At 38.4% G+C, this 24496-nt stretch overlaps 1 protein-coding gene, 1 non-coding gene and 1 pseudogene across 2 annotated transcripts; 1 reads left to right on the forward strand and 2 right to left on the reverse strand.

The window, feature by feature from the left end:
- Positions 1-686: 686 nt before the first annotated feature.
- Positions 687-786, reverse strand: LOC124080226 (U6 spliceosomal RNA; annotated as a pseudogene).
- A 16337-nt stretch (positions 787-17123) lies between these two features.
- LOC124080233 (U6 spliceosomal RNA) lies at positions 17124-17230 on the forward strand. Its single transcript, XR_006847640.1, has one exon. It is a non-coding gene; the product is annotated as a U6 spliceosomal RNA (small nuclear RNA).
- Positions 17231-20096: 2866 nt separating this feature from the next.
- Positions 20097-21680, reverse strand: LOC124080170 (CCHC-type zinc finger nucleic acid binding protein). Its single transcript, XM_046426031.2, has 2 exons — positions 21429-21680; positions 20097-21398 (listed from the first exon to the last, which is right to left on the reverse strand). The coding sequence occupies exons 1-2, from the start codon at positions 21550-21552 to the stop codon at positions 21019-21021; spliced, it is 504 nt and encodes a 167-aa protein (XP_046281987.1). The 5' UTR covers positions 21553-21680; the 3' UTR covers positions 20097-21018.
- Between the last annotated feature and the right edge of the window lie 2816 nt (positions 21681-24496).

Here is a 24496-nt window from a genome sequence, read left to right on the forward strand (position 1 = left end):
GTTCCACAACTTACAAATATTACCATCCAACTTACCAATATTGCCATCCTGAAAACCAAACCTTTCATACACAGGCCTTTGGGGGTCAGTTAAGATCCAAACTCTAACACCTTGGTTGGAATGCTTTCTGAGTCTTAGTTTCTTCAACTACAAAATGAGGATAATGATATCTATAATGAAAGATGCCATCTATTTTATATCATTTAATCAATTTGTCATGAGGAGTAGATATGATAATGTATGCAAAATAGATGGACCACATAAATGCTCAATTAATATCGGCTATGGTCAGATTGCAAGAGTGCTTGTGAATTCTGCAAATGAGCATTTCTTGACTTGTTTTCCTCTCTGTCAAATTAGATTCAACAGGATTTTGAGCTGAGTGTGAACCCCAGTAATTTAGAATGCTAATGGAGAAATACGGAAGGTAGTGTGGGAATTGCAGATTAATAATAATTTAAAAAATCCCAACTTCAGTTCATTCTTCTAGAGTAAAATCATGAGTTTTTTGGTTTGCATTAGAATCATTCAGGAAACTCCTTTCTATATTCATTTATTCATTTGCTTATGAATGCAAACTATGGCAAGCCATATATTCTCCATTGGAAATATGTTTTTGTTTATTCCTGAATTTTGTCAACCTTTTATTAAGTGATATAAGGAGCACACATTTGGGGGAAAACACTAAAAATATGGAATATTTCACAAATTCATGGGTCATCCTGGCACAGGGGCCAGGCTAATCTTGTTCCAGTTTTAGGATATGTGTTGCCAAAGGGAGAACAGGAAACATGTTTTTAAATGTAAAATCTGGGGCATGTTCCTAGGAAGTTCAGATTCAGAAGATCTTTGGCAGGTCCTAGAGAATCTACATTTTTCTAAAACTTTCTGGGTCATTCTGAGGCCAGGCAGCTGTGGGAGGCTTTGAGAAACAAATCTGGAGAGAGTGTGCCTTGATTTCCACTTTGAGAAAGTCCTGTTTGGGAAATTCCTTAATAGGCTATTCGGTAATGCAAAGGGAAAGTAAAACTCCTTTCAGAAGTGCACAGATTGTAGACAATGGACAGCTAAATTGATTGGCAAAGTGAAATCTTGGCAGTGTGTTTCTTTTAGGAAATACTTCTTTGTTCTTGATATAGATTTAGATTACTTTGAATCTGAACATCATTTGCTTCTTAAAGAGTTACTCTCCTTGTGCCAGGAGAGCTGGTGCTGGGGATTGAGTTTCTCTTTACTGGTAAAAAGGCAGCCTAGGGTGGGCTTTGGAGTCCAAAGCCCACACCTGTACTTCCATGTGTGACCCCCTCCTGGGGTTATTTCAGACACAAAGTATTCCCAAACATGGAGAAGGCTCTAGGTCTGCCTGGGTTCTGATGCTCTGTGTTGTTGGTGATAAGAGGTGGATCTTCTTGAAGGTCAGGGCTTCCTGGATGTTTACCCATCCAGAAGGCAAAAGATCTTGAACTTCAAAGTCCTCACTCAAGCATTGGCTGGGGATTGGACTCTGGGAGAAGAAACCTGGCCTAGGATTATCATGTTGGGGAAGGCACTGTTCACCTCAAAATGGTGGCAACATGGCCAGAGACTAATAGGCCACTGGTCTTTGGAAGGATTCTTTCTATGATTGTCACATCCAGTTGGAATTGAAGTTTTAACCATTAGTTGTTTTTTTTACTTGTTTCTTTTTGTTATTTCCAATCCTCCAATAAAGATGGGCACATTGAGCAGATTTTTCAATTCCACAAATGTTGAATATCTTCTGCCTTCAGTGAGCTTGGGAAACAAGCATCCTTTCTAATGTTAGCTTCTAAGGTTGGAGAGGATTTAAGAAATAAGATTGTGTACAAAACTGAACTCACTTGTCTGAGGAAGGCTACACAAAGCTTCTACACTCCTTCCGAGCACCTAATAAGATTTGCTTGGGCTCTAGAAAGGTCTGAGCACTTAACTCATCTTGAGGGTAACCAACTGATAGAAAATTCTTTTTAATTGGGCTCACTCAATACACATTTTTTTTCTAATGCCCCGGAGAATTTACATATTGAATTCTAAAATATATAAAAAAAAAATTCAACTCTTTGCAGCTAACAAGACTGGCTCCTACTGAAAAGTATAAGTAGAAACTGCCTGATCAGTTTTGGTGAAAGTGAGAATTGTTTATAATTAGCAATTACTTTTTTGGCATCCAAATAGCTGTCTGTTTGCTCTCCTTAGATAAGTTCACATCACTCACCATCTTATTTTAATTTAAGAAAAATTTCTTTCCATTACAGGTATAATATAAACTCCTATTAAAAATTTGGAAAATAAAAATAAAGAGAAGGGGAAGAATTTCTCCACAGTCTCACCTACAAATACATTGTGATGTATTTTCTTCCTTTTAAGGTATTCATTTTTCTGTAGTTGCAATTACATGGTAAGATGAAATTACATATGCTGGTTTCTTTAAAATCTGTGTTTAAAATATCTGCTAACTATATGACGCAGGAAAAATACCACTTAGAGATTTATCCTTCAGAGACACTGTATTTTCCTTTAAAATTTTGGTGCATTTCCTTCTATTTCCTCTCCTCCCTGTCCTCTTCCTTCAACCTGTACTTCTCCTTCTTCATTTTTCTTTACTTATTTATTTGCAGTTGGAAATATGCTGTATTAAAGTTTGGTTAAGAGACAGGAACACATGTGAAGAAGCTTAGTGACAGGTCATGTGTGTTACCTAGTGGATTAATCATCTTTTCTCAGGACTCTCAGTATGACTTTTAAAGGTGCAGAAAACCATCATTTGTGGCAGAGAGAGAGAGAGAAAAAAAGCATCATTATGTTGCACTATGTCATTCTGCTTTTGTGCAGGGAAAATACCTTTGAAAAGTAATTCTTCTGGTCCATTTTCTTCACGGAGTGACCAGTGGAGCTATTAATAGCAAGTGCTGGAAGAGAACACTATTCATTACTGTTTTAAGTGGCCATTAAACATGCAAAAGATTTCCTCTGAACTGAAAGTTGAAGGATATGGCTCAACAAGCCCATTTCCTGGCACTGGAATGCAGACAGGAGCCACAGCAGAAGCCACAGTGGCCTGTAGGGCCACACTTTGGCTCCAACCCAGTGGGAGCTCTGCATTTCTGTTCCCTACCTGAGTAGCTGAGGACTTCTCTGGCCTTTTAGCTATAGCAACCTCTTTTTGAAGCTTTTAATTTTCATCTATGTATTGATCACCTGAATATATTTTCTAGAAATCTCAAGTAGGATACAAGGATGATTCACTTTCTGAGACATCATATACTTGAGAATGACTTATTACCTCCTCCATCTGAGGAGCATCCTCCTCTGAAAGTTCAGAATCTGAAATGTCCCCAAATATGAAACTTTTGAGCACTGACTTGACACCAGAAGTGGAAAATTCCATGTCTGACCTCATGTGAGGTCAAAATGCAGGCGCACTAAGAACATTGTATAAAATGATCTTCAGGCTATGTGTATAAAGGCACGTATAAAATAAATGGATGTTGTGTTTAGACTCGGGTTCAATCCTCAAGCAATCTTATTATGTACATGCAAATATTCCAGAATTCCCCAAATTCCAAAATCCAAAAAACTTTTGGACAAGAACCTCAACCTGTCTATCTATCTACCAATCTGTCTATAACCTGGGTATGTGTTTGTGTGCATAAATTTTGGTATCATGACTCTTTTTGTAAAGTCTGTAGACATGTCATGTTTTCATTGTCCTCAAGAATTTACTATAGTTGAGGCCAACTTTGAGGTAAACCCAATTTGTATCCTTTTGTAGATAACCTTTTGTTCTCTCTGCTTGTTTGGATTTCCCTTTCATTTATTTATTTTTTTTTCTGGAGTATTTATAGTGTGGATACTTTTGTAAGTCCCTGAATATGTTTTTCCCTCTGTGTAATTCAGTTTTTCCCCCTTTCTCTTGCGGGCCTTTCTGTCATGAAGGCTGGGCTTTGAAATCTGTTGCCCAAGGATGGAAAGGTCAGTAGTGAAGATGGTTCTAGAGTTCAGAAAGAGGGAGATGCGTTGCAGAGTTAGCAGAAACACCTTCTGCCATTTGGGCCCTGACTGAACTGAAAGGACCAAACAGGAGTCACCCCAGGAGCAGTGGACACCGGTGGAGGCTGATGTTCACTCACAGGCTTGGGCAGCTCCTCCCACCACCTCTGCACACTGGCTTCCTCCCGCCCTGAAGGAGGCTGCTGCATTTCACCTCCCTAGGGAGGTTTCCCCTGGTCACCTACCCCTCTCCTACCTTCCGCTCTCCCTCCCTCTCCCCCTGACTCTCTTCCCCTTTCTCTATAGCATTTACCCCACCTGATGTAGGATAAGATGACCATCTCTGTGGTCTCACAGGATTTTCTTAGTCTGGCTTTTCTAGAATGCATGGAGACCCACTTCTTGGTCTTTGTCACTCTAAATGGAAAATACATTAAAAAGCTGGTGTTTTCCTGTTCCTACCAAGGCACTTTCTTAGAGCCACACCCCTCCTGTGGTTCAATGCCCTGATCTCCCTGTTTCTCTGTACTGTTCGAAAGTACCTTTCACAACAGCTGTCTGTCTTGTTCATCCCTGTATGGGAGCCCTGACTGCCTTAAAAAGCAGCAGTCACAGTTTTGATTTACCATTTTTCTGCTTGGCCTGGGACTCATATTTCTATTTGATCTTGACTTTGTGAGTCAAGGTGGTAGTGAAAGAATGCAAGCCTTCTACCTGAGGAGAGGGTGGCAAGATTTGGAAGACCTACCTGATTGTCCTTGTTGGTACTGGGAATTTTTGTTTCAGGTGCCTTCCTTTGAATTTTAATAGGGTGCTGGGTGAGGCTGTTCCAGGGTTTTCATCCAGATACGCCATTTCAAATTGGGCTTCTATTTATACCTTTGACTTATTGGAAATCTCTTCATAAGGAATATAAAGGTGAACTCTGGGCCACTCAATTCATCTTCCAAAGGGTAAGCTAGAGACCACGGGTCTCAGTTATGTCTATACTATAAAATATTTAAAAGAGTGCTTTTTTTTTTTGCTTCCAAATGCACAGAAATATTTTTTAGTAATTTGTATTGGCCACATTCACTGTTCTGATATGGCAAATATTAGTGAATTTTTACTGTTTTAAAGAAATCTACATGATTAACTATGAGATTTGAGTATGGATTACACATGGCTCACCTCCCTTTATAAATGCAAAGAACTGAAGACTAATAGGAAAATAATATCAGAACCCATAGAAATAAGTAAATATATTCAAACAGCTCTTTGGCAGTTTATTGATACTGAGATGTTTTCTTCCCTTGAAAACATGTGAAATTTCCCTTTTATTTTCCCTGAAGTATGTCAGAATTAAAATTCAGGTATTTTGTTACATTTTGACAATAGGCTTCAACTTCTTCTCCTCTGACTTTATATTTTAGAATACTTATTTGCAGTTTGTTGGTAATGCATTTGGTTGCAGCCTGAGACATTTCCAGGTCGAAAGCCAGGTTCACATTTTTGCTTTGAGGAGACAGAAATTCCAAACAAATACAGATGGTCAGGCCATAAACTAAATTAAAATTTCTGCTTTCCTGGATGTTACATTAAATATGGCCACCATGCCAAGAGAAATACATGAAAAATCCATTTGCATCACATCCTGCTGCTTCCACATGATATAAAATAACAGAATGCTAAGAAGTGTGTGTTTGTGTAAATGTGTGCAAGAGCATGTGTGTGTCAATCCAGTTCCCTCTGTTGGCTTGACTACCATACATGTTTTGACTAATAAAAGATGTATTTTAATTAAAATCTGGGATTGACCAGATGTATATCCGTAAACTTTTCATACATATGTATATAATACTTGAACACTCTATTAAATACTTTTGGAAGTACTGTGTGATTTTCTTTCTTCTTTTAGTGCAAACAGAGGACCTGTTTTTTTCCTCACCCAATTTACCCAGAATAGTTGCTCATTTAGAATTCTATGGAGATAATCCCTCATTTCTAGAAGGATTAGGAAGGTCATCATAGGAAGGTGACTTTTTTTTTTAATAGAATTTTTAGGGGAGGAAGGAACTCATTCTTGTGATTAGGTAAAGATTTATGTCATGGGAGGGCAAAGGAGAATACATACATATTGCAGTTTGGCTAGTACACATTGAGTCCAGTGCCGTCTGGGTAGTGAGGGTTGAAAGCACAGCTGAGACCACATGGGACATATTTGGTTGGCCCCACTGTAGGACCCTATCCACTATTTCCATTTGATGTCTTAGTCTTAAATCCCTAGGGAGAAGGGCCTGAGACTAAGGCTTATATGTATAGACTCCACTAGTGGGTGTGACCCTGAAGAGGGACAGGTAAGTCAACCAGGGAAGGGTAAGTTGGACACTAAGGTCAACTGGTTGCTCTGATCCACAAGATCTTATAAGGAATCCAGTGAAATGTATTTAGGGACCCTCTTTTATGGGTTGAACTGTGTCCCCCTAAGATCCATATGTTGAAGCCCTAAGCTAGTTGGAGAGAAGGCCTATAAGTTGGTGATTAAAATGAAACGACAGTCAAATGAATCTGACACAACTTTCCTATATTCATATATGAATATACCACAACGAATCTGCATATCACCACAAGTCTGGGATCCTAATTAGAATAAGATGTACTCCATTTTTGTATAAATATGTCAAAATATACTTTACTGTCATGCATATCTACAAAGAACAAATACAAATTTTTTAAAAACTTAAAATGAGCCAGTTGGGGCGGGTCCTAATCTAATCTGATTAGTGCCCCTATAAGAAGAGGAAATTTGGACTTGCAGATTGTGTGAGATTGTGTGAGATTGAGAAAAGGCCATGTGAGGTCACAATGAGACAGAATCCATTTGCAGGTCCAGGAGAGGGCTCTCAGGAGGAAGTAAACCTGGAGAAACACCTTGATCTGGGACTTACAGCCCCCAGGACTATGAGAAAATAAATTTCTATTGTTGGAGCCACTCAGTATGTGGTGCCTTGTTAAGGGGGCAGCTTTAGCACACTCCAGATTTTGACTCCTGGGGGGTTGACTGCTCAGCACTTCTGGGTTGCATATCCTTGCATGAAAAGCAACTTCTCCTGGAGTCTCATGAATTGGTGTCAACAGAAGCCCCAAGGGAGGAGGTGGCAGGAGCACAGCTGGGTCTCAGGTGTGATGCTGTTAGGCAGCCAATGTGAAAAGCAGCCTGGAGCCCATGCAGTATGGGCTGCGGGGACTAAGAGGTGACAAGGCAAGGGTGACTGGAATAAGAGTCTGATGAGGTGAAAGGAGTTAAGCAGAGGTAAAGTGGTTCCTGATATACAGGGTGATAATGGTGTTGATAATGACAATGAGAGTGACTGGTGCTATTGAGCATTTTCTGTGTCAGACACAGGGCTACGCATTCACATAAACTATCTCTTAACTCCCCCAAACACTCTGACATTTAGGTACTATTTTACAGATGAAGAAACGGAGGCATAGAGAGGTGCAGGAAGTTGCCCAAGGTTTTAACAACTCCTAGGCACTAATTGAACTCCAGTTGCCTGGCTCCAAGGCCGGCCTGCTTACTCTATTCTCTGTTGATGCTGTGATCAAAAAGGTCTTCTAGGACCATGAATTTGAATAGCAGTTTCAATTCAATTTAATTTCATTCATAAGTTATTTGCTGAAGAAAATATAAGGTATTCTATGCATGAGTCGATCAGAAGAAAGTCAGTAAGGTTAAGCTGTCAGAGCACAAGCGTCAAGCTCTGTAGGTTCAAATCCCAGCTCACTGCTTACCTGCTGGGAGACTTCGGGAAAGTTCCTCCATTTCTCTGGGCCTCGTTTCAAACGTGTGGATCTTAAAAGTAGCACCTACTTCATAAAGTTGTTGTGAGAATTAAGTTACCTAATATACATAAACTACTTTTTATATCTAGTAAGTGCTACGTGTTTTATTACTGTAATCTTTAAAAAGCATTGACCAGATGTGATTTTTTTTAATAACTCACAACTGTACAAAGTTCTTGAATAGCACATGTACAGCTTTTGATTTTTGCAACCCTACTTTTGCTATGTAAGCCATGGGACAGATTTTTTGAAAGCTGTCAAATGTCAGCTGTTAAACATCACATTGCCGGCATCATAAGTGAAGTCACTATTTGGCAGATAATTTCTTGGTGGGAGTGGTTCTCACTGACAGGGAAATTGAAAAAAAAAAATAAATTAAATCCCCATTGTGATCTATTTCAGACACATGGCTTAGCAAGTTTTATAATTGTTCATTTCTTTTCCTTCCACTTAGAATTCACAAGGCTGAGCTATGTAAAAGAAAAATGGACCACTGGGAAAATACTTTTTCCTTTTTTTTTTTGTTATTGTTATTGTTTTTTTACTGTAACTATCATTTTTCTGCAGGTGAAGCTGTTTACTGCAGGACAAAGATAATCACATTCTCTAAACATAGGCATGGTCTCTGGATTAAAAGGTCATAGTTTATTATCTGATTGCTCTAATTTAATGTGGGGAGCCCAGCTGAATCGTTGCAATAGTTGTTCTTATCTCTTATCTCATTTCCTCCCTTTCAAGGGTAGATAGAACAAGTTTCCTCATCTGTGAAATGAGGGGGTTGAACGGGGTATCCTCTAAGTCCTTTTTGGTTTTGACATCCTGTGGCTTCAGATGCTCTTCTCCTCCGGTAACATGCTTTGTTTACAAGGGCATTGAACAGGCCCCAACATCCCTGCATGATCAATCCAGTTTGGGCTACTGTGATAGCAAAAGGCCTGGACTTAACATTTCGGTAAAGCTTTGTCATTTATGAAGTGTCTTCATATATTCATCCTTTCTAAGATCGTCACAGAAACTCTCAAGAAATTTTGTGATGAGGAGAATAAGGCCCAGGGAGATTACATGATTTGTCCAAGATTATGTAACTTTCTGGAACCTGGGCCAAATTTAAAATAAAAAGCCAAGTTCTATATGTTGGTAGAGTGCTCTTGGTAATACGACACAGTGACTCCGAACCAAGAGATAGATATGGTTAAATTATAAGGGCTATTTTGGTTCCTTCAGGGAATAAACCAATATTACTCCTGTTGATTCTGATTGGGTCACATGTATTATACTGAACCAGTCATGTGTATACACTGAACCAGTCACGAATGTGTATATACTGAACCTTGAACTAATCATGTGGCTAGAGGAGTGTAAAGCTTCTGATTAGCCAGGCCTAGCCCCAGCCTCCCCCTGAAGCTGGGGTGCTGTCAGCTCCCTGATGCACATAAATAAAAATGGGAGAGAGAAAATCAGGGATAGTCATCAGACAAAGAGAGAATAATTGATTCATTTTAAAAAAAATAAGTAAATTTCCATTATGTAGAATTTTCCTTCAAGAGTAATTTGTGGGCTGGGAATATAGCTCAGTTGGTAGAGTGCTTGCCTCCGTGCACAAAGCCCTGGTTCAATCCCTAGCACCACACACACAAAAAGAAGTAAGTTGTTTTAAAATGTTTCATTTTCTGTTTTGTCATAATTGAACTCCATTTTTGCAAAAACAGTTTTTCCTTGAATAAATGTCAAAGCAAATACTAATTAATGTAACTGAAGAGTAGTTGAAGAAGCACAACAATAAAAGTTCACTCATTTCAAGTACTGTGATTTCCAGAAATCTATATCCATTTAGTGCAGTTGGATCTCAGCTCCATGAGTCAAACTCATTCTTCTTCGGGGCATGGAATAAGGATTTAGAGCTCTCTCAATCAGATCAAACCTACCAAACATTTCTTGAGCAACTTATGTGCAAAGTGTCTCATGGTAAAGCAGCGTGGTTGGGCTGACCATGTTTCCTTCTTTGTCAATTTGACTCATTTGATTGTTTGTTTCTTGACTTGTGATTCCCAGGTTTTATAACTGAGAATCATTCAAATTCCCTTTGGCTTGCAGAAGCTGCTCAAAGGTTTTTTTTTTTTTTTTGGATTATATTCTGTTGACCAAAACTTTCCCCTCAGTAGTCATGGCAACTTTCATATTGCAAGAGCTCCACATTAGCCTAGAAATTTGACAAGCAGACAACTTCCAGACAAGAGTGGCTGATTTAGGACATTTGGACTGGGACACAGGGTTTTTACTGTACTCTGCACTAGTTTACAGAACTTGCAAATCGTTTTGGTTCAAGTAAGGTAACCCCTGAGCCAACCTCAAAGTGTTTGGTTACATCTCAGTTTGTAGGAGGAACCACGCAACTCATTCATTTACTTTCGGCAAGTTTCATCTAGTGGCTGACTAGTTAGCCTATTCATAGGTAGGGAGTGAAAAGTATCTGCACATTGCCCTGGTCCTAAGCAAGCTGGGTGTAGTCGTGCTTTTGCTTCACATGTTTCCTAACTCGTCTTCAAGTCCTGCTGACTTCCAAAGCGCTCCTTCACACTGCTAAGTTTCTGCCCAAGCCAGACTCCTGCATGCTGTCTGGAACCACCAGTCTGGAGAATGAGTGTCCAATCACAAAGTGCTCCTGTTACATTTGAGGTTGCGTTTTTTCTCCCTTTAAAGACTCTTTGCTTCATTCAGGTTGCCTTTTAATGATGCTACTCTTTTCAATGAGATTCTATGTATTTATTTATTTTTGTGATTATTGTGTTTTTATTGGGAGTCATCTGTGGTCCCAGTTGTTGAGAATGAAAACCTGTTTAAGTCTTCATGTAAAGGAAGAATGTTTTTAAAAATTGATTGCGGTGTAATTCATAAACCACAGAATTTACCCATTTTAAGTACATAATTTAATGATTTTTAGTGAATTATAGAGTTGAACAACCAATCCAAACTTAAAACACTTCTAACAGTAGAAAAAAGATGCTCAATGCCCATTTGTAATCACGTTCCATCTCCACTCCCGAGAGCTCCAGACAGCCAATTAAAAAAGGATGTTGTACCCTTAGTCTATTTGGCTTCACTACTATATGCTGAGGTTCCTTTTGGAATAAAAAAAAAATGGTTCTTTTTAGTTATACATGATGGCAGAATCCATTGTGATAAAATTATTCAAGCATGGGATGCATCTTTATATAAACCCCATTCTGTGGGTGGGCATGTGTTGGTAAGATTCTTGAGTGGCCATCCTTGGGGGTGGAAAATGGGGAGAAGAGAAAGAAACAAAAGACCTTGTTCTTTTTTTTTTCTTCCTGGTTACAAAAGTAAGAATGCTCATTGTGAAACAAATTCAAATTTAAAGTATTTTCAAAATGGGTGATTGTAACAGGCAAAATAAAAAAAATCCTATTGTCAATCATCTTGTATAGAATAATTCAGTTTAATTGCTTTTATCATCTTATAAATAAATTTATTATTATTATTATAAATAAATTTATTATTATTTATCATCTTATAAATGCATTTATTACAATAAATTATAAATTTATTGTAAAACCTTCGGAAATACTTAGGAGCAGGGGAATCACGGCAATGTCAGTATCCAGAGATAAACTCTGTGCATGGTTTAGCTGTTTCAGCATAAAAAATGGCCTTGAAAATTCAGTGGCATACAACAGCCAGCAATTATTTCTCGGGGATGACTTGTGCAGCTCTGCTTCCGGCTACGGGACAATTTCAGATTTGTTCCACAGGCATCACAATTCTGCTTCTAGGTGTGTACCCTAAAGAATTGAAAGCAAGGACTGGAACAGACAATTTCACACCCATGCTCATAGCATAGCTTTCTTCCCAATTCCCAAAGGCAGAAGCAACTCAATGTCCATTGACAAATAAGTGGGTAAATAAAATGTGGTATATCCATACAATGGAATGTGTTTTGTTCTTTTTTAAAATTTTTTATTTGCCTTTTTTATTTATTCTGTTTAGAAATACATGACAGTAGAGTGTATTTTAACATATTAACATATTATACATAGAGTATAACTTATTCTAATTAGGATCCCATTCTTGTGATTGAACTCAACATGGAGTTTCACTGGTCGTGTATTCATATATGAACATAGGGAAGTTTTACTGATTAATTCTACAGTCTTTTCTATTCTCATCCCCCTTCTCTTCCCTTCATTCCCCTTTGTCTAATCCAATGAATTTCTATTCTTCCATCCCCTCCCCTTATTGCACATTAGCATCAACATATCAGGGAGAACCTTTGGTTTTCTGGGATTGGCTTATTTCACTTAGCATTATTTCCAGTTTCATCCATTTACTAGAAAAATGCCATAATTTCATTCGAGTAATATTTCACTGTGTACATATATATACCACATTTCCTTTATCCATTCACCTGTTGAAGGGCACCTAGGTTGGTTTCATAGCTTAGCTGTCGTGAATTGAGCTGCTATAAACATTGATATGGCAGTGTCACTATAGTATGCTGATTTTAAGTCCTTTGGGTGTATACTGAGGAGTGGGATAAATGGGTCAAATGATGGTTCTATTCCAAGTTTTCTGTGGAATCTCCATACTGTTTTCCATAGTAGTGCACAAGTTTGAAGTCCCACCAGAAATGTAAGAGTATACCTTTTACCCCACATCCTCACTAACATTTATTGTTTCTTATTGTTATGGTTTGGATGTAGGTGTCCCCCAAAAGTTCATGTGTGAGACAATGCAAGAAGATTTAGAGGAGAAATGATTGAGTTCTAGCCTTAACCTAATCAGTGAGTTAATCCCTACTGGGATTAACTGGTGGGTGGGGTGTGGCTGGAGGAGGTGGGCGTTAGGGGTGTGGCTTTGGGGTATATATTTGTATCTGGAGAGTGGAGTCTCTCTCTGCTCCCTGATCACCATGTGAGCTGCTTCTCTGCACCACATTCTTCTGCCATAATGTTCTGCCTCACCTCAAGCCCCAAAGAATGGAGCCTGCCACCTCTGGATTAGACCTCTGAAATTGTGAGCCCCAAAATAAACTTTTCCTTCTCTACAGTTATGCTGGTGGGGTCATTTAGCCATAGCAACAAAAAAGCTGACTGAAACACTTGTATTCTTGAAACTTACCATTCTGACTGGAGTGAAATGAAATCTCAGTATAGCTTTTAAAAAAAAATTTTTTTTTAGTTGCAGAAGGACATGATACCTTAATTTATTTTTATGTGGTGCTGAGGATTGAACCCAGTGCCTCGCAAATGCAAGGTGAGCATTCTACCACAACCCCAGTCCTCAGTGTAGTTTTAATTTGCATTTCTCTAAGTGCTAGAGAAGTTGAACATTTTTTTCATATATTTGTTGACAGATTGTATTTCTTCCTCTGTGAAGTGCATGTTCAGTTTCTTTGCCCATTTATTAATTGGGTTATTTATTTTATGTTTTTGGTGTTAAGCTTTTTGAGTTTTTTATATATCCTGGAGATGAATGCTCTATCTGAAGTGCAAGTGGCAAAGATTTTCTCCCATTCTGTAGGCTGTCTCTTCGTGTGGCACATGATTAATTCTTTTTTAAAAATTTTTTAGTTATAGTTGGACACAATACCTTTATTTTATTTATGTATTTTTATGTGGTGCTGAGGATCGAACCCAGGACCTCGCACATGCTAGGCAAGCTCTCTACCACTGAGCCACAACCCCAGCCCCATTTTTTTTAATATTTATTTTTTTATTTGTTCACAATACATTTATTTTGTTTATTTATTTTTATGTGGTGCTGAGGATCGAACCCAGGACCTCGCACATGCTAGGCGAGTGTTCTACTGCTGAGCCACAACCCCAGCCGCCTCCCACCATTAATTCTTAAAGGAGGGAATTCTGACACATGCTACAACATGGAGGAACCTGAAGACAGGATGCCTGTAAAATAAGCCAGTCGTAAAATAACAGCTACTCTGTATTCCACTTACATTAGGTACCCTGTCAAATAGGTAGGAACAGAAAGTGGAATGGTAGATTCCAGGGGTTAAGTGGGGGGCGGAAATGGAGTGTTATTGTCTGATTAGTACAGTTCTGGGGCTAGATGGTGGTAATGGTTGCAGAACAATGTGACTATACTTAATGTCAATGAACTGTGCACTTAAAAATGGTTAGAGTAGTACATTATATTTACATAAATTTGACCACAATAAAAAAATGGTTTCTCTATGCTTGATTTGAATTGCTTTATTCACATTTTGAGTCAATAAATATTACTTTGCAACATATAAATGATTGCAATGATTTCAATGATTGCTTACAGCTTCTCCATGGAGATCTTTCATAATTTAATTTATTACCATGGGCATTTACTTTTGAAATTTTTTCCATTGTGAGTAATATATTTTTATTCCCATCTCTGATTACTTTCTTTAGATAAATTTTCAGAAATAGAATTATGAGTTCAGTGACTATGAACACTGAAAATGCAAAAAGCCCTGCATTTCCTATTTTTTCATACACTTGCTAATATTGCATGTGACTAGTAAAAAAAAAAATGTGTTTTTTTTTTTTTGCAGTGTGAAAATGTCATTTCATAGATGTTCTAATTTGCATTTCAAAGAGGAGTAAGCAAATTGAATATATTTTGATGTGGCTTTTCTTTTTCTCCTTTCTCTCTCTCTTCCTCTGGGTGTGAATTTCCTGCTCAGGGCATTTACCCACGGTTCCATAGGGATAGTGGCATACGGAAGGCATAGTGATTGGAGCAGTCTACTCTGGGTGCAGGCAATATGTGGGGAGTAATTCCTGTCGGCAACTTAAACCAATAATAAGACGCTCTCACAGTCAGTCTGCACCAGCATTCTGAAGAGTGTTGATGATCAAATACTCCCAACCACTCCAGCCAGGCCTAACTGGCTCAGTGGTGGAGCACTTGCCAAGCACATGTGAGGCACTGTGTTGGCTCCCCAGCACCACATAAAAATAAGTAAAAAAAATTCAAGGTACTGTGTCCTTCTACAACTTAAAATTTTTTTTTAATGTATAGAAGGATGATCAGGAAAAAGTGTCCCTCCCACCCGAATCCCCAGCTACTTAATTCTCCTCCCAGGAAGCCATTGTGATTGACTTAAACAGAAATATATCTTTTCCCTGAATCAAAAATATAATACAGTATTACTTAGTATATTGGGTTTTTTTTCACTTAGTATTAGATGTTAGAGATGTTTCCATCACTACCTTTAACCTGCCATTTTATCCTTCTATTCTACTATATTGTATGTACTGTGTACTCTATTGTATGCACAGCCCATCTCCCTACTGATGGATGTGAATCATTTTACATGTATACCAACCAGTATATTTGTCAGATAAATTCCCAGTGGTGGAATGTTTACTATCCAAGATATGTAGATTTGCACATTTGGCACTGTAAAATCGTGTCCTCTACAGGTCTTCTCCAGTAGCACTTCTAATATTTAGGGAAGAGTGTCTGTTCACCACCATAGTGTGCCTGCTACTAATCTTTTAGCTAAGAAATACATTTTGCTGAACTATTTGCAAGTAAGTTGCTAACAGAACAATGTTTTATCTTTAAGAATTCAGCATACTCTTCCTAAAAATTCGCCTATGCAATCATAGTGCCATTATTAAAACTGTTAACCTTACGAGTAATTTCATAATATGATCCAAGAGCCAATCCCGACTCAAATTTTATCACCAGCTGGCCAGGCCGGCGATATGAACTGGGTTTAAAGGGGCAGGCTGTATTATTGATAACTAAGGAAACAGGGAAGAAACCACGCGGCACACGGACATAAGTTCTAAGGCAAGAAGGCTCCGTGACCCCAAGGGTCAGCTCCAGTGCTGGAAGGAGCAAGAAGAGCAAGAGGAGCAAAAGAGAGAGCATGCCTGAAACCTTCTATTTATGAGGCACCTCCACCAAGACATTTGAGAAAGTTCCACCCAAATAAGGCAAGGAATTGGGTTTCAGAGGGTTGCTTGATGTCTTGTGGTCAGCAGTTTGACTGACATCTTGGCAAGTCACACCCATCTCAGGTGCCATGTGGGAAAACAGGCAGAGCAAGAGGAAAGGGCACACGTGCGTCACACAGCCCAAGGAGCATGCAAGACAGGCCAGTCCTCCCACACGCTCAAATGCACATAGCTCACACACAGCCCATGGATGGCTCATGACAAAATTCCCTAATTGTCTCATTTTTTTTTAATAGATATTTTACTATTTGGAGTGAGGAATAGAACAAGTTTTTTTCTGGCATATTTATATGATTGCTACATGTTCCTAATTTCCTTTTTTTAAAGCAATTTTTTAAAATTTATTCTTTAGTTGTACCTGGACACAATACCTTTATTTTATTTATTTATTTATATGTGGTGCTGAGGATCGAACCCAGGGCCCTGCACATGCTAGGTGAGCGCTCTACCACTGAGCCACTACCCCAGCCTCTTCTTCTTCTTCTTCTTTTTTTAACCAGGGATTAAACTCAGGGCGCTTGACCACTGAGCCACATCCCCAGCCTTTTTTTTTTTTTTTTGTATTTTATTTTGAAACAGGGTCTCACTCAGTTGCTTAAGGCCTTGCTTTAAACTTGTAATCCTCCTGCCTCAGCCTCCTGAGCTGCTCCGCCACTTCCCACGTCTCCTTCGTGATGTTAAATTTTTGAAGCAACCAAGCCAATCATCATGTAGAAAGTTACCATTCTCAGTGCATTGGCTTCTTTCCCTGTGATATTCCCAACACTATTCAGTCCCCAAGAAAATGCTTCTCCATTCTGTTTCCTTAGAACCCACAGTGAGTGTGACAGACCTTGCAAGTTTAGGGTCCTACTAACTTAGGGACACTTCTTTGTGTGCCATCCCATCAAATCATGAATGCAAAACATTCCTGCATGATGAAGTCACCCAGTAGTGCCAAACATCCATTTTCTTGCTTTACTTCACCTTGGAAATTGAGGTTTTGAAGGTCATCATGAATTTGTGTGGTGTCTGTAAAAGTTACACCTTCTGTTATATCAAATAGTTTATATTTAGTTGTGACCTGTGATATTTAAATAGGTAACTGGATGAATTCTGAATAATAAAATTACAAAGAGTTTATATTTCTACAAAATATGTAATGAACTTTCATTAAAAATTTAAAAAAATCTTAAACATAATTTCACCTTTATTTCAATGCTTTTTATTTAACTCTATAAAATTTTGTTATTTGTTAATAAATTGGGCTTTCCTTTTAATGTTTGGAAGAAAAAGAAAAAGAATATTTTTAAAAATCATATAAAAATAAGTATAGTACTCACTTGGGCAGCTCATATATTAAAGTTGGAATGATACAGAGAAGATTAGCATGGCCCTTGTGCAAAGATGTCAAGCAAATTCATGAAGCACTCCATAAAAAATGAGTATTTCTATATGTACATTTAATTGATTTTTAAAATGTATATAAATTTTGGATACTTTGAATTTCATTAAATCTTGTACTTTCCTATTTGTATACATCAAATATTCACACCAATTCATGGCATCATACATGTGCTTTGGATAGTAATGATCATCACATTCCACCATCATTAATTACCCCATGCCCCCTCCCTTCCCCTCCAACTCCTCTGCCCTATCTAGAGTTCATCTATTCCTCCCATGCTCCCACTCCCTATCCCACTATGAATCAGCCTCCTTACATCAAAGAAAACATTCAGTATTTGTTTTATTGGGATTGGCTAACTTCACTTAGCATTATCTTCTCTAACTCCATCCATTTACCTGAAAATGCCATGATTTTATTCTCTTTTATTGCTGAGTAATATTCCATTGTGTATATATGCCACATTTTGTTTATCCATTGATCTCCTGAAGGGCATCTAGGTTGGTTCCACAGTTTAGCTATCGTGAATTGTGCTGCTATAAACATTGATGAGGCTGTGTCCCTGTAGTATGCTGTTTTTAAGTCCTTGGGGTATAGACCAAGGAGAGGGACAGCTGGTTCAAATGGTGGGTCCATTCCCAATTTTCCAAGAAATCTCCAATCTTTTATATTATTGTTATTTAGAAGGACACAGTTTATGTGACATCATTAAATATAACAACCTGGTTAGTGATTTCAAAATGCATGCAACAAAAATTAATTTTTCCAAATAAATGTTTATAAAATTATGAATGTCACTGTACACCAACACAACACTCAGATTGGGTACAGTAAAAAATTTGGTTGATTTTGATATTTTTCCAGCTTGCAGCCATCTAAAAAATCCTGAAGCTTTGGATATATTTTATACACGTTTTATATATATTTTAAAGGAATACTTGTCAAAGATGAGAATAAAATGTACTTTATGCAAGTTGGTAGTTCAATTCACAGGTTTTAAATGTCTGGAAAACAGTGTTGGATTGCCTTGTTTTCTCCAGTGCCAGTCCCTACAAATGGAGGTGGGCTGACACTCTACCTGTCTCCCCATTGGGACGGATTCTCAGATTTGAACACCTGGTTAAGATGGTAACAGCTGAATATTTCCATTAAGAGGACACATTTCTTTCTTTGTGCTTTTGTGGTTACTAATTTGGAAGGAGACTTTGCACCATGTTTTAACATCCTTTGGCAATCTTTGCCAGATCAGTTAATATCTTGGGGAATGTAAAAAAGTTGATTATTCTAAATCTATTATTACTTTTTCATTGATCAGATGGCATTTTTCTTAACAAAAAAACCAACATTCCTCCCTCCCTCATCCCTCCCTTCCTTCCTTCCTTCCTTCCTTCCTTCATTTTTTCCTTCCCTCCTTCCTTCCTTCTCTCCTTTCCTTCCTTCTTCCTTTGCATTCCTTCTTTTCTCAATATGCTCTCATGGATTTTATGTAACACGGTCACTACACTCCCTTTAAATCACCTCTAAGTTCTTTTGACCTGATCATTTCCTCTCTTCTGACCCCAAATGTCCCAGATTTGTTTTGTTCTTTCCTTGTCCTAGATTTGGACTCACTTGGATTTTTTGGGGGGGCAGGGAAGCGTTACCGGGAATGGAACTCAGGGGCATTCAACCACTGAGCCACATCCACAGCCCTATTTTGTGTTTTATTTAGAGGCAGCGTCTCACTGAGTTGCTTAGCCCCTTGCTTTTGCTGAGGCTGGCTTTGAACTTGTGATCCTTCTGCCTCAGTCTCCAGAGCTGCTGGGATTACAGGTGTGCACCATCACACCGGGCTCACTTGGATCTTTAAAGAGCCCCTCACTGCAGTTTAATCAGAAAATAAATTGTCTTAGTTTGATTGATGTCCAGTACCATTTTACTTATTTATTTATGGACCACTTGAATTTCTTTTTCTGGAATGTCTCTTGATTTCCTTTGCCCATTTTTTCCTTTTCCTTTAATTTTTTTTTTAAAACCTTAACATATACCATTGTGGCAGCCACAATCACGCACTTTTCCGTTTTTCTGCTGCGGGGTCAATAATTGACAGCCCAGCTACTTCCTCCTGAAAGCCCTTTGTGATTTACACTAAGGTCATACTTTCCAAGGCTGATCCCAACTAGTACTTCGACATGACAAGGACACTGTCCCTACATGATGGGGACCCCTTGATGGGTGACCTTGGCTCCTCCTTGACCTGGCTGACACTTTATTGGAATTGCACTGCAGTCCAAGTCTCTTCCTGCCCCATCCTGCTGTGTTCCCGCTCTCTTCCACAAGGGTCAGGCGTGCGTCATGGTCTCTTCCAGGCAATTCCTTAATAATCTCTGGAGTGTTTAATCCCATCCTGGTGCCTGTTTCTTAGGGCACTTGAGCTAATACATTCATAAACACGAGTGTATACAAAACACATATGTACACATTATATAATAAAAAAATAAAGATGCAAACCTGCCACTCACGTGAAGAAATGGAAAAGTACCTGTAACCTCCTCCTTCTCTTTTGTCACTTCAAAGTTAGCCACTGTCCCGACACTTGGGGTAACATGCCCTCACTTTTCTTTATTGCTTAATCACTGATAATTTAATATCAAGCAGAGAGATGTTGATTTTGTCTGGGAATTTCATATAGATAAGACTATATTTAGGTATTCTTTTATGACTTTTTAGTACTTACTCATCAGGTCAGGCCATCAACAAAAAGTTTAGATGTGTGCAGTCATAGCTTAAATCAATTGACTTTGACATTTGCCCAGTACTCTATTTGATTATTATTATTTTTTTTTCAGTCCTCCACATTCCCCTCTTTAATATGGCATTTCACACTATATACATGAATGAAAATTGGAAACAAAAAGAACTTTAGTCAAATTCCCCTTCCTCCTCCACCTTTATTGGAATAGTTTAAAATTACATTTTTCTATTTTTTTTTTCTAGGACTTCAGTTGCTTTTTCCATCTGACTTTTAAAAACTGATTACAGCAAATGAAACACAGTTGTCTAAGTGATATAGTATACAAAAATAACACCTTGATTTCTGTGAAAATGCATTTCTCTGCAATTCCTGAATAACTCCAAATTATGCTAACTCTCGAGCATCGATGTTGACTCTGGGTTTTTTGAGATTTCGTCTTTGAAAAAAAAACAATGTGTTCTAAACCTTTGCCGTCACCATCTGTAGGTCCAGCAGCAGCAGATGCTGCAGACAAGCTGTTTCCTGTTTTTAGGCTTTTATCCCGGGTGCTCTCGCCTTAGCCATCCACACACACTTTCGTCTTATTTTGTTTACTCCCACTTAACTGTATGTTGCGTGAGGGCCTGATACAGATGTTACTTGATGTTATTTAATAGCTACTGAAGTCAGGCAATCCACGGCCATCATTATGCTAAAATTAAAGTTACTTATGGAAGTTCCAAGACACTTCCAGAATTGGTTTACCTCCTACATGGGAACTTATCCAAGAAGCCCAGAGCGGGCTTACTGGTCGGACTCAACTCTTCCCATTCATCAATCCCTATTCACCAGTGGCGTGGAAAGGGGGTTCTTTAACAAAGCATTATACATAACACCTCTACCAAACTAAACATAAACTTTTTTTTTTGTAGTTAAATGCAGAAAGTCGGTTTTTTTTTTTTTTCCACCCCTTTCCTCCTTTTACACGGCAAGTAAAGCTCACTGGCCTGGGAGTAGCCTCTATCTGCCAACCTTTGGCCAGTGAAGAGGATTCAGAGAAAATAATACAACCATCAATCAGAAAAAGGAGGGGCGACAAAGGAAAATAATTAGGCTGTGGCCTCAATTGTGCATTCCCGTGCAAGATGCCCTGACTCGCCACAGCGGTAACAATTGACTTCACTTGTCTTGCTGCAGTTGATGGCTACATGACCAGTCTCACCACACCTATAGCACTTCACTTTGGTGCAGTCTTTCTGAATGTGTCCGAACTCTCCACAAGAATAGCACTTCTGCTCGTCCGCGTGGTCACAGTCACGAGCCAGGTGGCCTGGTTTGCCACAGTTGTAGCAGCACTGCTCTCGATCTCTCTTGGGCTCCTTGCAGTCCTTGGCGATGTGGCCACCTCTGCCGCAGTTATAGCAGGCATCCTCCTGAAGGTCACAATCCTTGGCCAGATGACCAGACTCACCACAGCGGTAACAGATGTCTGGAAGAGATGAGGAAACAAACTGGAAACCTCTATCCGAGGTAAAACCACCTCTGCCGCGGCTTCTCATTCCACGACAGCGGCCTCCCCCGGTTGGGCACTCCCGGGCCCAGTGGCCAGATCGTCCACACTTGAAACACTCGTTGCTGCTCATGGCTGCAGGTAGATCTCTCGGCGTCGGAGCAGGCCCGCGGGCAGCGGAGACTCGGGACGCAGGCCCGGAGAAGGCGGCTCGCCAGGCAGCGGCTGTTTATTTTCAGGGTCCTTGCCTGCGCCACACGCGGGTCTCACTCTATTTGATTATGTATTTTATTCTTGTGTAGTTTTAATCATATATTCCAAATATGAATCTTTTGCCAATTATGTGTGTTGCAAATGTCTTCTTACTTATGGCTTTTTAAACTCTGTGATATTGTTTGATGAACAGATGAACAGAAATAACCAACCATTATCTATCTCTCTTTTCCTATCTTGTGCCTTGTTTAAAAATTTCCCCTTACTCTAAGATCTTAAGATATATTTCCCTGTACTGGGTATTTAAAATTTTATTTTGACTTTTATATTTTAATCCTTATTTACCTGACATTGATTTTATTTTGGCATAACATACACATGTAATGTAATTTCTCTTATTGAGGAATATTTTTCCCGTTGGTAAAATTCACCTTTTTCTGTTCTATAGTTGTGGATGTATCTTTATTTTTTATTTACTTGTATGTGGTGCTGAGGATCGAACCCAGCGCCTCACACATGCTAGGCAAGCGCTCTACCACTGAGCCACAGCTGCAGCCTCTGTTCTATGATTTTGACAAAAGCAACTGAGTGTCTACCACCACCATCAAGAAAGAACAATTTCTTTACCCCTCAAAGTTCCCTGATGTTGTTTTGTAATCAGTCTCTTCCCCTGCCCTCAGACTCTGGAAACCACTGATCTATTTCTTGTCTCTGTAGATTTTTCCTTCCCTATAAGGTTTTTATAAATGTCAGAATTAATATGACATTTTGAATGTGGCTTTTTCCACCTTGTAACATGTGTTTGGGATTTACCCATATTGTATGAGTCAGCAGGCCCTTCATTTTTTCATGGCTGAGTTATATTCCACAGTGTGGCTGTAGCACACTTTATTTATTCCTTCATCCATTGAAGGATATTTGAGTTGTTTTTAAATTTTTGGTGGTTTTCATCAGCAATATAGAAAATTTCCATAACTCTGCATTCTCACCAGCACTTGCTGAGAAACAATTACTTGTCAGTAATTGTTTTTCTGTTTATTCTTTTAAGCTATTCAAATGGGTATATTATGGCATCTCATTGTGGTTTTGGTTACATTTCCTTTGGAATTAATGATGTTGAGCATCTTTCCATGTGTTCATTTGCCATTTACATCTCTTCTTTGATAAAATTTTTTAAAAAGTTGTTTGTGTTCTTATTATTAGATTATAAGAGTTCTTTGTATATTCTCAATAAAAAGCCCTCTTGAGAGAGCAGTTGCAAATGCCTTCTACCAGTCTGTGGCTTACCTTTTCATTTTCTTAATCATACTATTTGAAAAGTATGTTTCTAATGTAATAACATCTAACTTACTAAATTTTTAAAAGGGTCCTACATAGTGTGTCCTATCTAAGAGAATTGTTTGCCAAACCCAAGTTCATAAAGTTTTTTCTTCTAAATGCTTATAGTCTTTACTCTTATTTTAGGGTTATGATTCATTACCAACTAATTTTTTTTATATATATTTAAGAGGTCAGGAAAGCCATTTGTAAAAAATTTCTTCTTTTTAGATATACATGACAGCAGAGTGTATTTTGGCATACATACATGGAGTCTAACTTCCCATTCTTTTGATGATGTGGAGTTACACGGATTTTATATTCATATAAGAGCATAGAAAAGTTATGTTCAATTCATTCTGTCTTTCCTATTCCCATCTCCCCTTCCCTTCATTCCCCTTTGCCTAATCCTATGACTTTCTATTATCCACATCACCTCCACCTTATTGTGTGTTAGCATCCACATATTAGAACATTCATTCTTTGGTATTTTGGGACTGGCTTATTTCACTTAGTAGGATAGTCTCCAGTTCTATCCATTTACTGGCAAATGCCACAATTTTATTCTTTATGGCTGAGTAATATTTCACTGTGTATATATACCACATCTCCTTTACCCATTTATCTGTTGAAGGGCACCTAGGATGGTTCCATAGCTTAGCTATTTTGAATTAAGCTGCTACAAACACTGATGATACTATAGTGATGCAGCTTCACTATAGTATGCTGATTTAAGTCTTTTGGGTATATGCTGAGGAGTGGTATAACTGAGTCAAATGGTGGTTCCATTCCAAGTTTCTGAGCAATCTCCATACTGCTTTCCATAGTGGTTGCACCAATTTGTGGTCCCACCAACAATGTGTGAGTGTACATTTTTCCTCACATGCTTGCCAACATTTATTGTTACTTGAATTTTTGATAATTACCATTCTGACTGGAGTGAGATGAAATCTCAGTGTAGTTTTAATTAAGCAAGCCACTTTTTAACAATAAAATGCACTATTCTGAAATATTCTAAAGACAGTTACATAAAATATGTCTCAGCTACTTAAACTTCTTTGTTTTTGTTTTTAAAATGCCTTTTTCTTTATTTTTAATTGATGATAGTTATATATATATGTATGTTTATATAGTGAATGTGATGTTTTGATGTATGTATACATTGTAGAAAGATTAAATCAAGCTAATTAACATAGCCATTAACTGACATAATTATTTCTTTGTGGTCAGAATATTTAAAATCTACTTTTCCAGCAATTTTGAAATACACAAAGCATTATCATAAGCTGTGATCGCCATGCTGTACGGTGGATTTCCCATGCTACTCCTCCAGTCTAACCAGAACTATTGCCTTTGACCCACCTAGCTCCTTCCCGGCTTCCCCATCCCTCCAGTTCCTGGTGACCACCATCTTGTTCTTTGCCGCCATGAGTTCTATGGTTTTTTAGAGTCCACACATGAGATCACGAAGTATCTGTCTTCTTAAATGAGAGAATGTGTTTCTGAACTTTGTTCTCTAACTGGGATATATGCCACAGCTCAAATCA

Source organism: Marmota monax, unplaced genomic scaffold (assembly GCF_021218885.2).
Source record: "Marmota monax isolate L192 unplaced genomic scaffold, Marmota_monax_Labrador192_F-V1.1 WCK01_AAM20220418_F8-fsc00133, whole genome shotgun sequence".
Lineage (NCBI taxonomy): Eukaryota > Metazoa > Chordata > Mammalia > Rodentia > Sciuridae > Marmota > Marmota monax.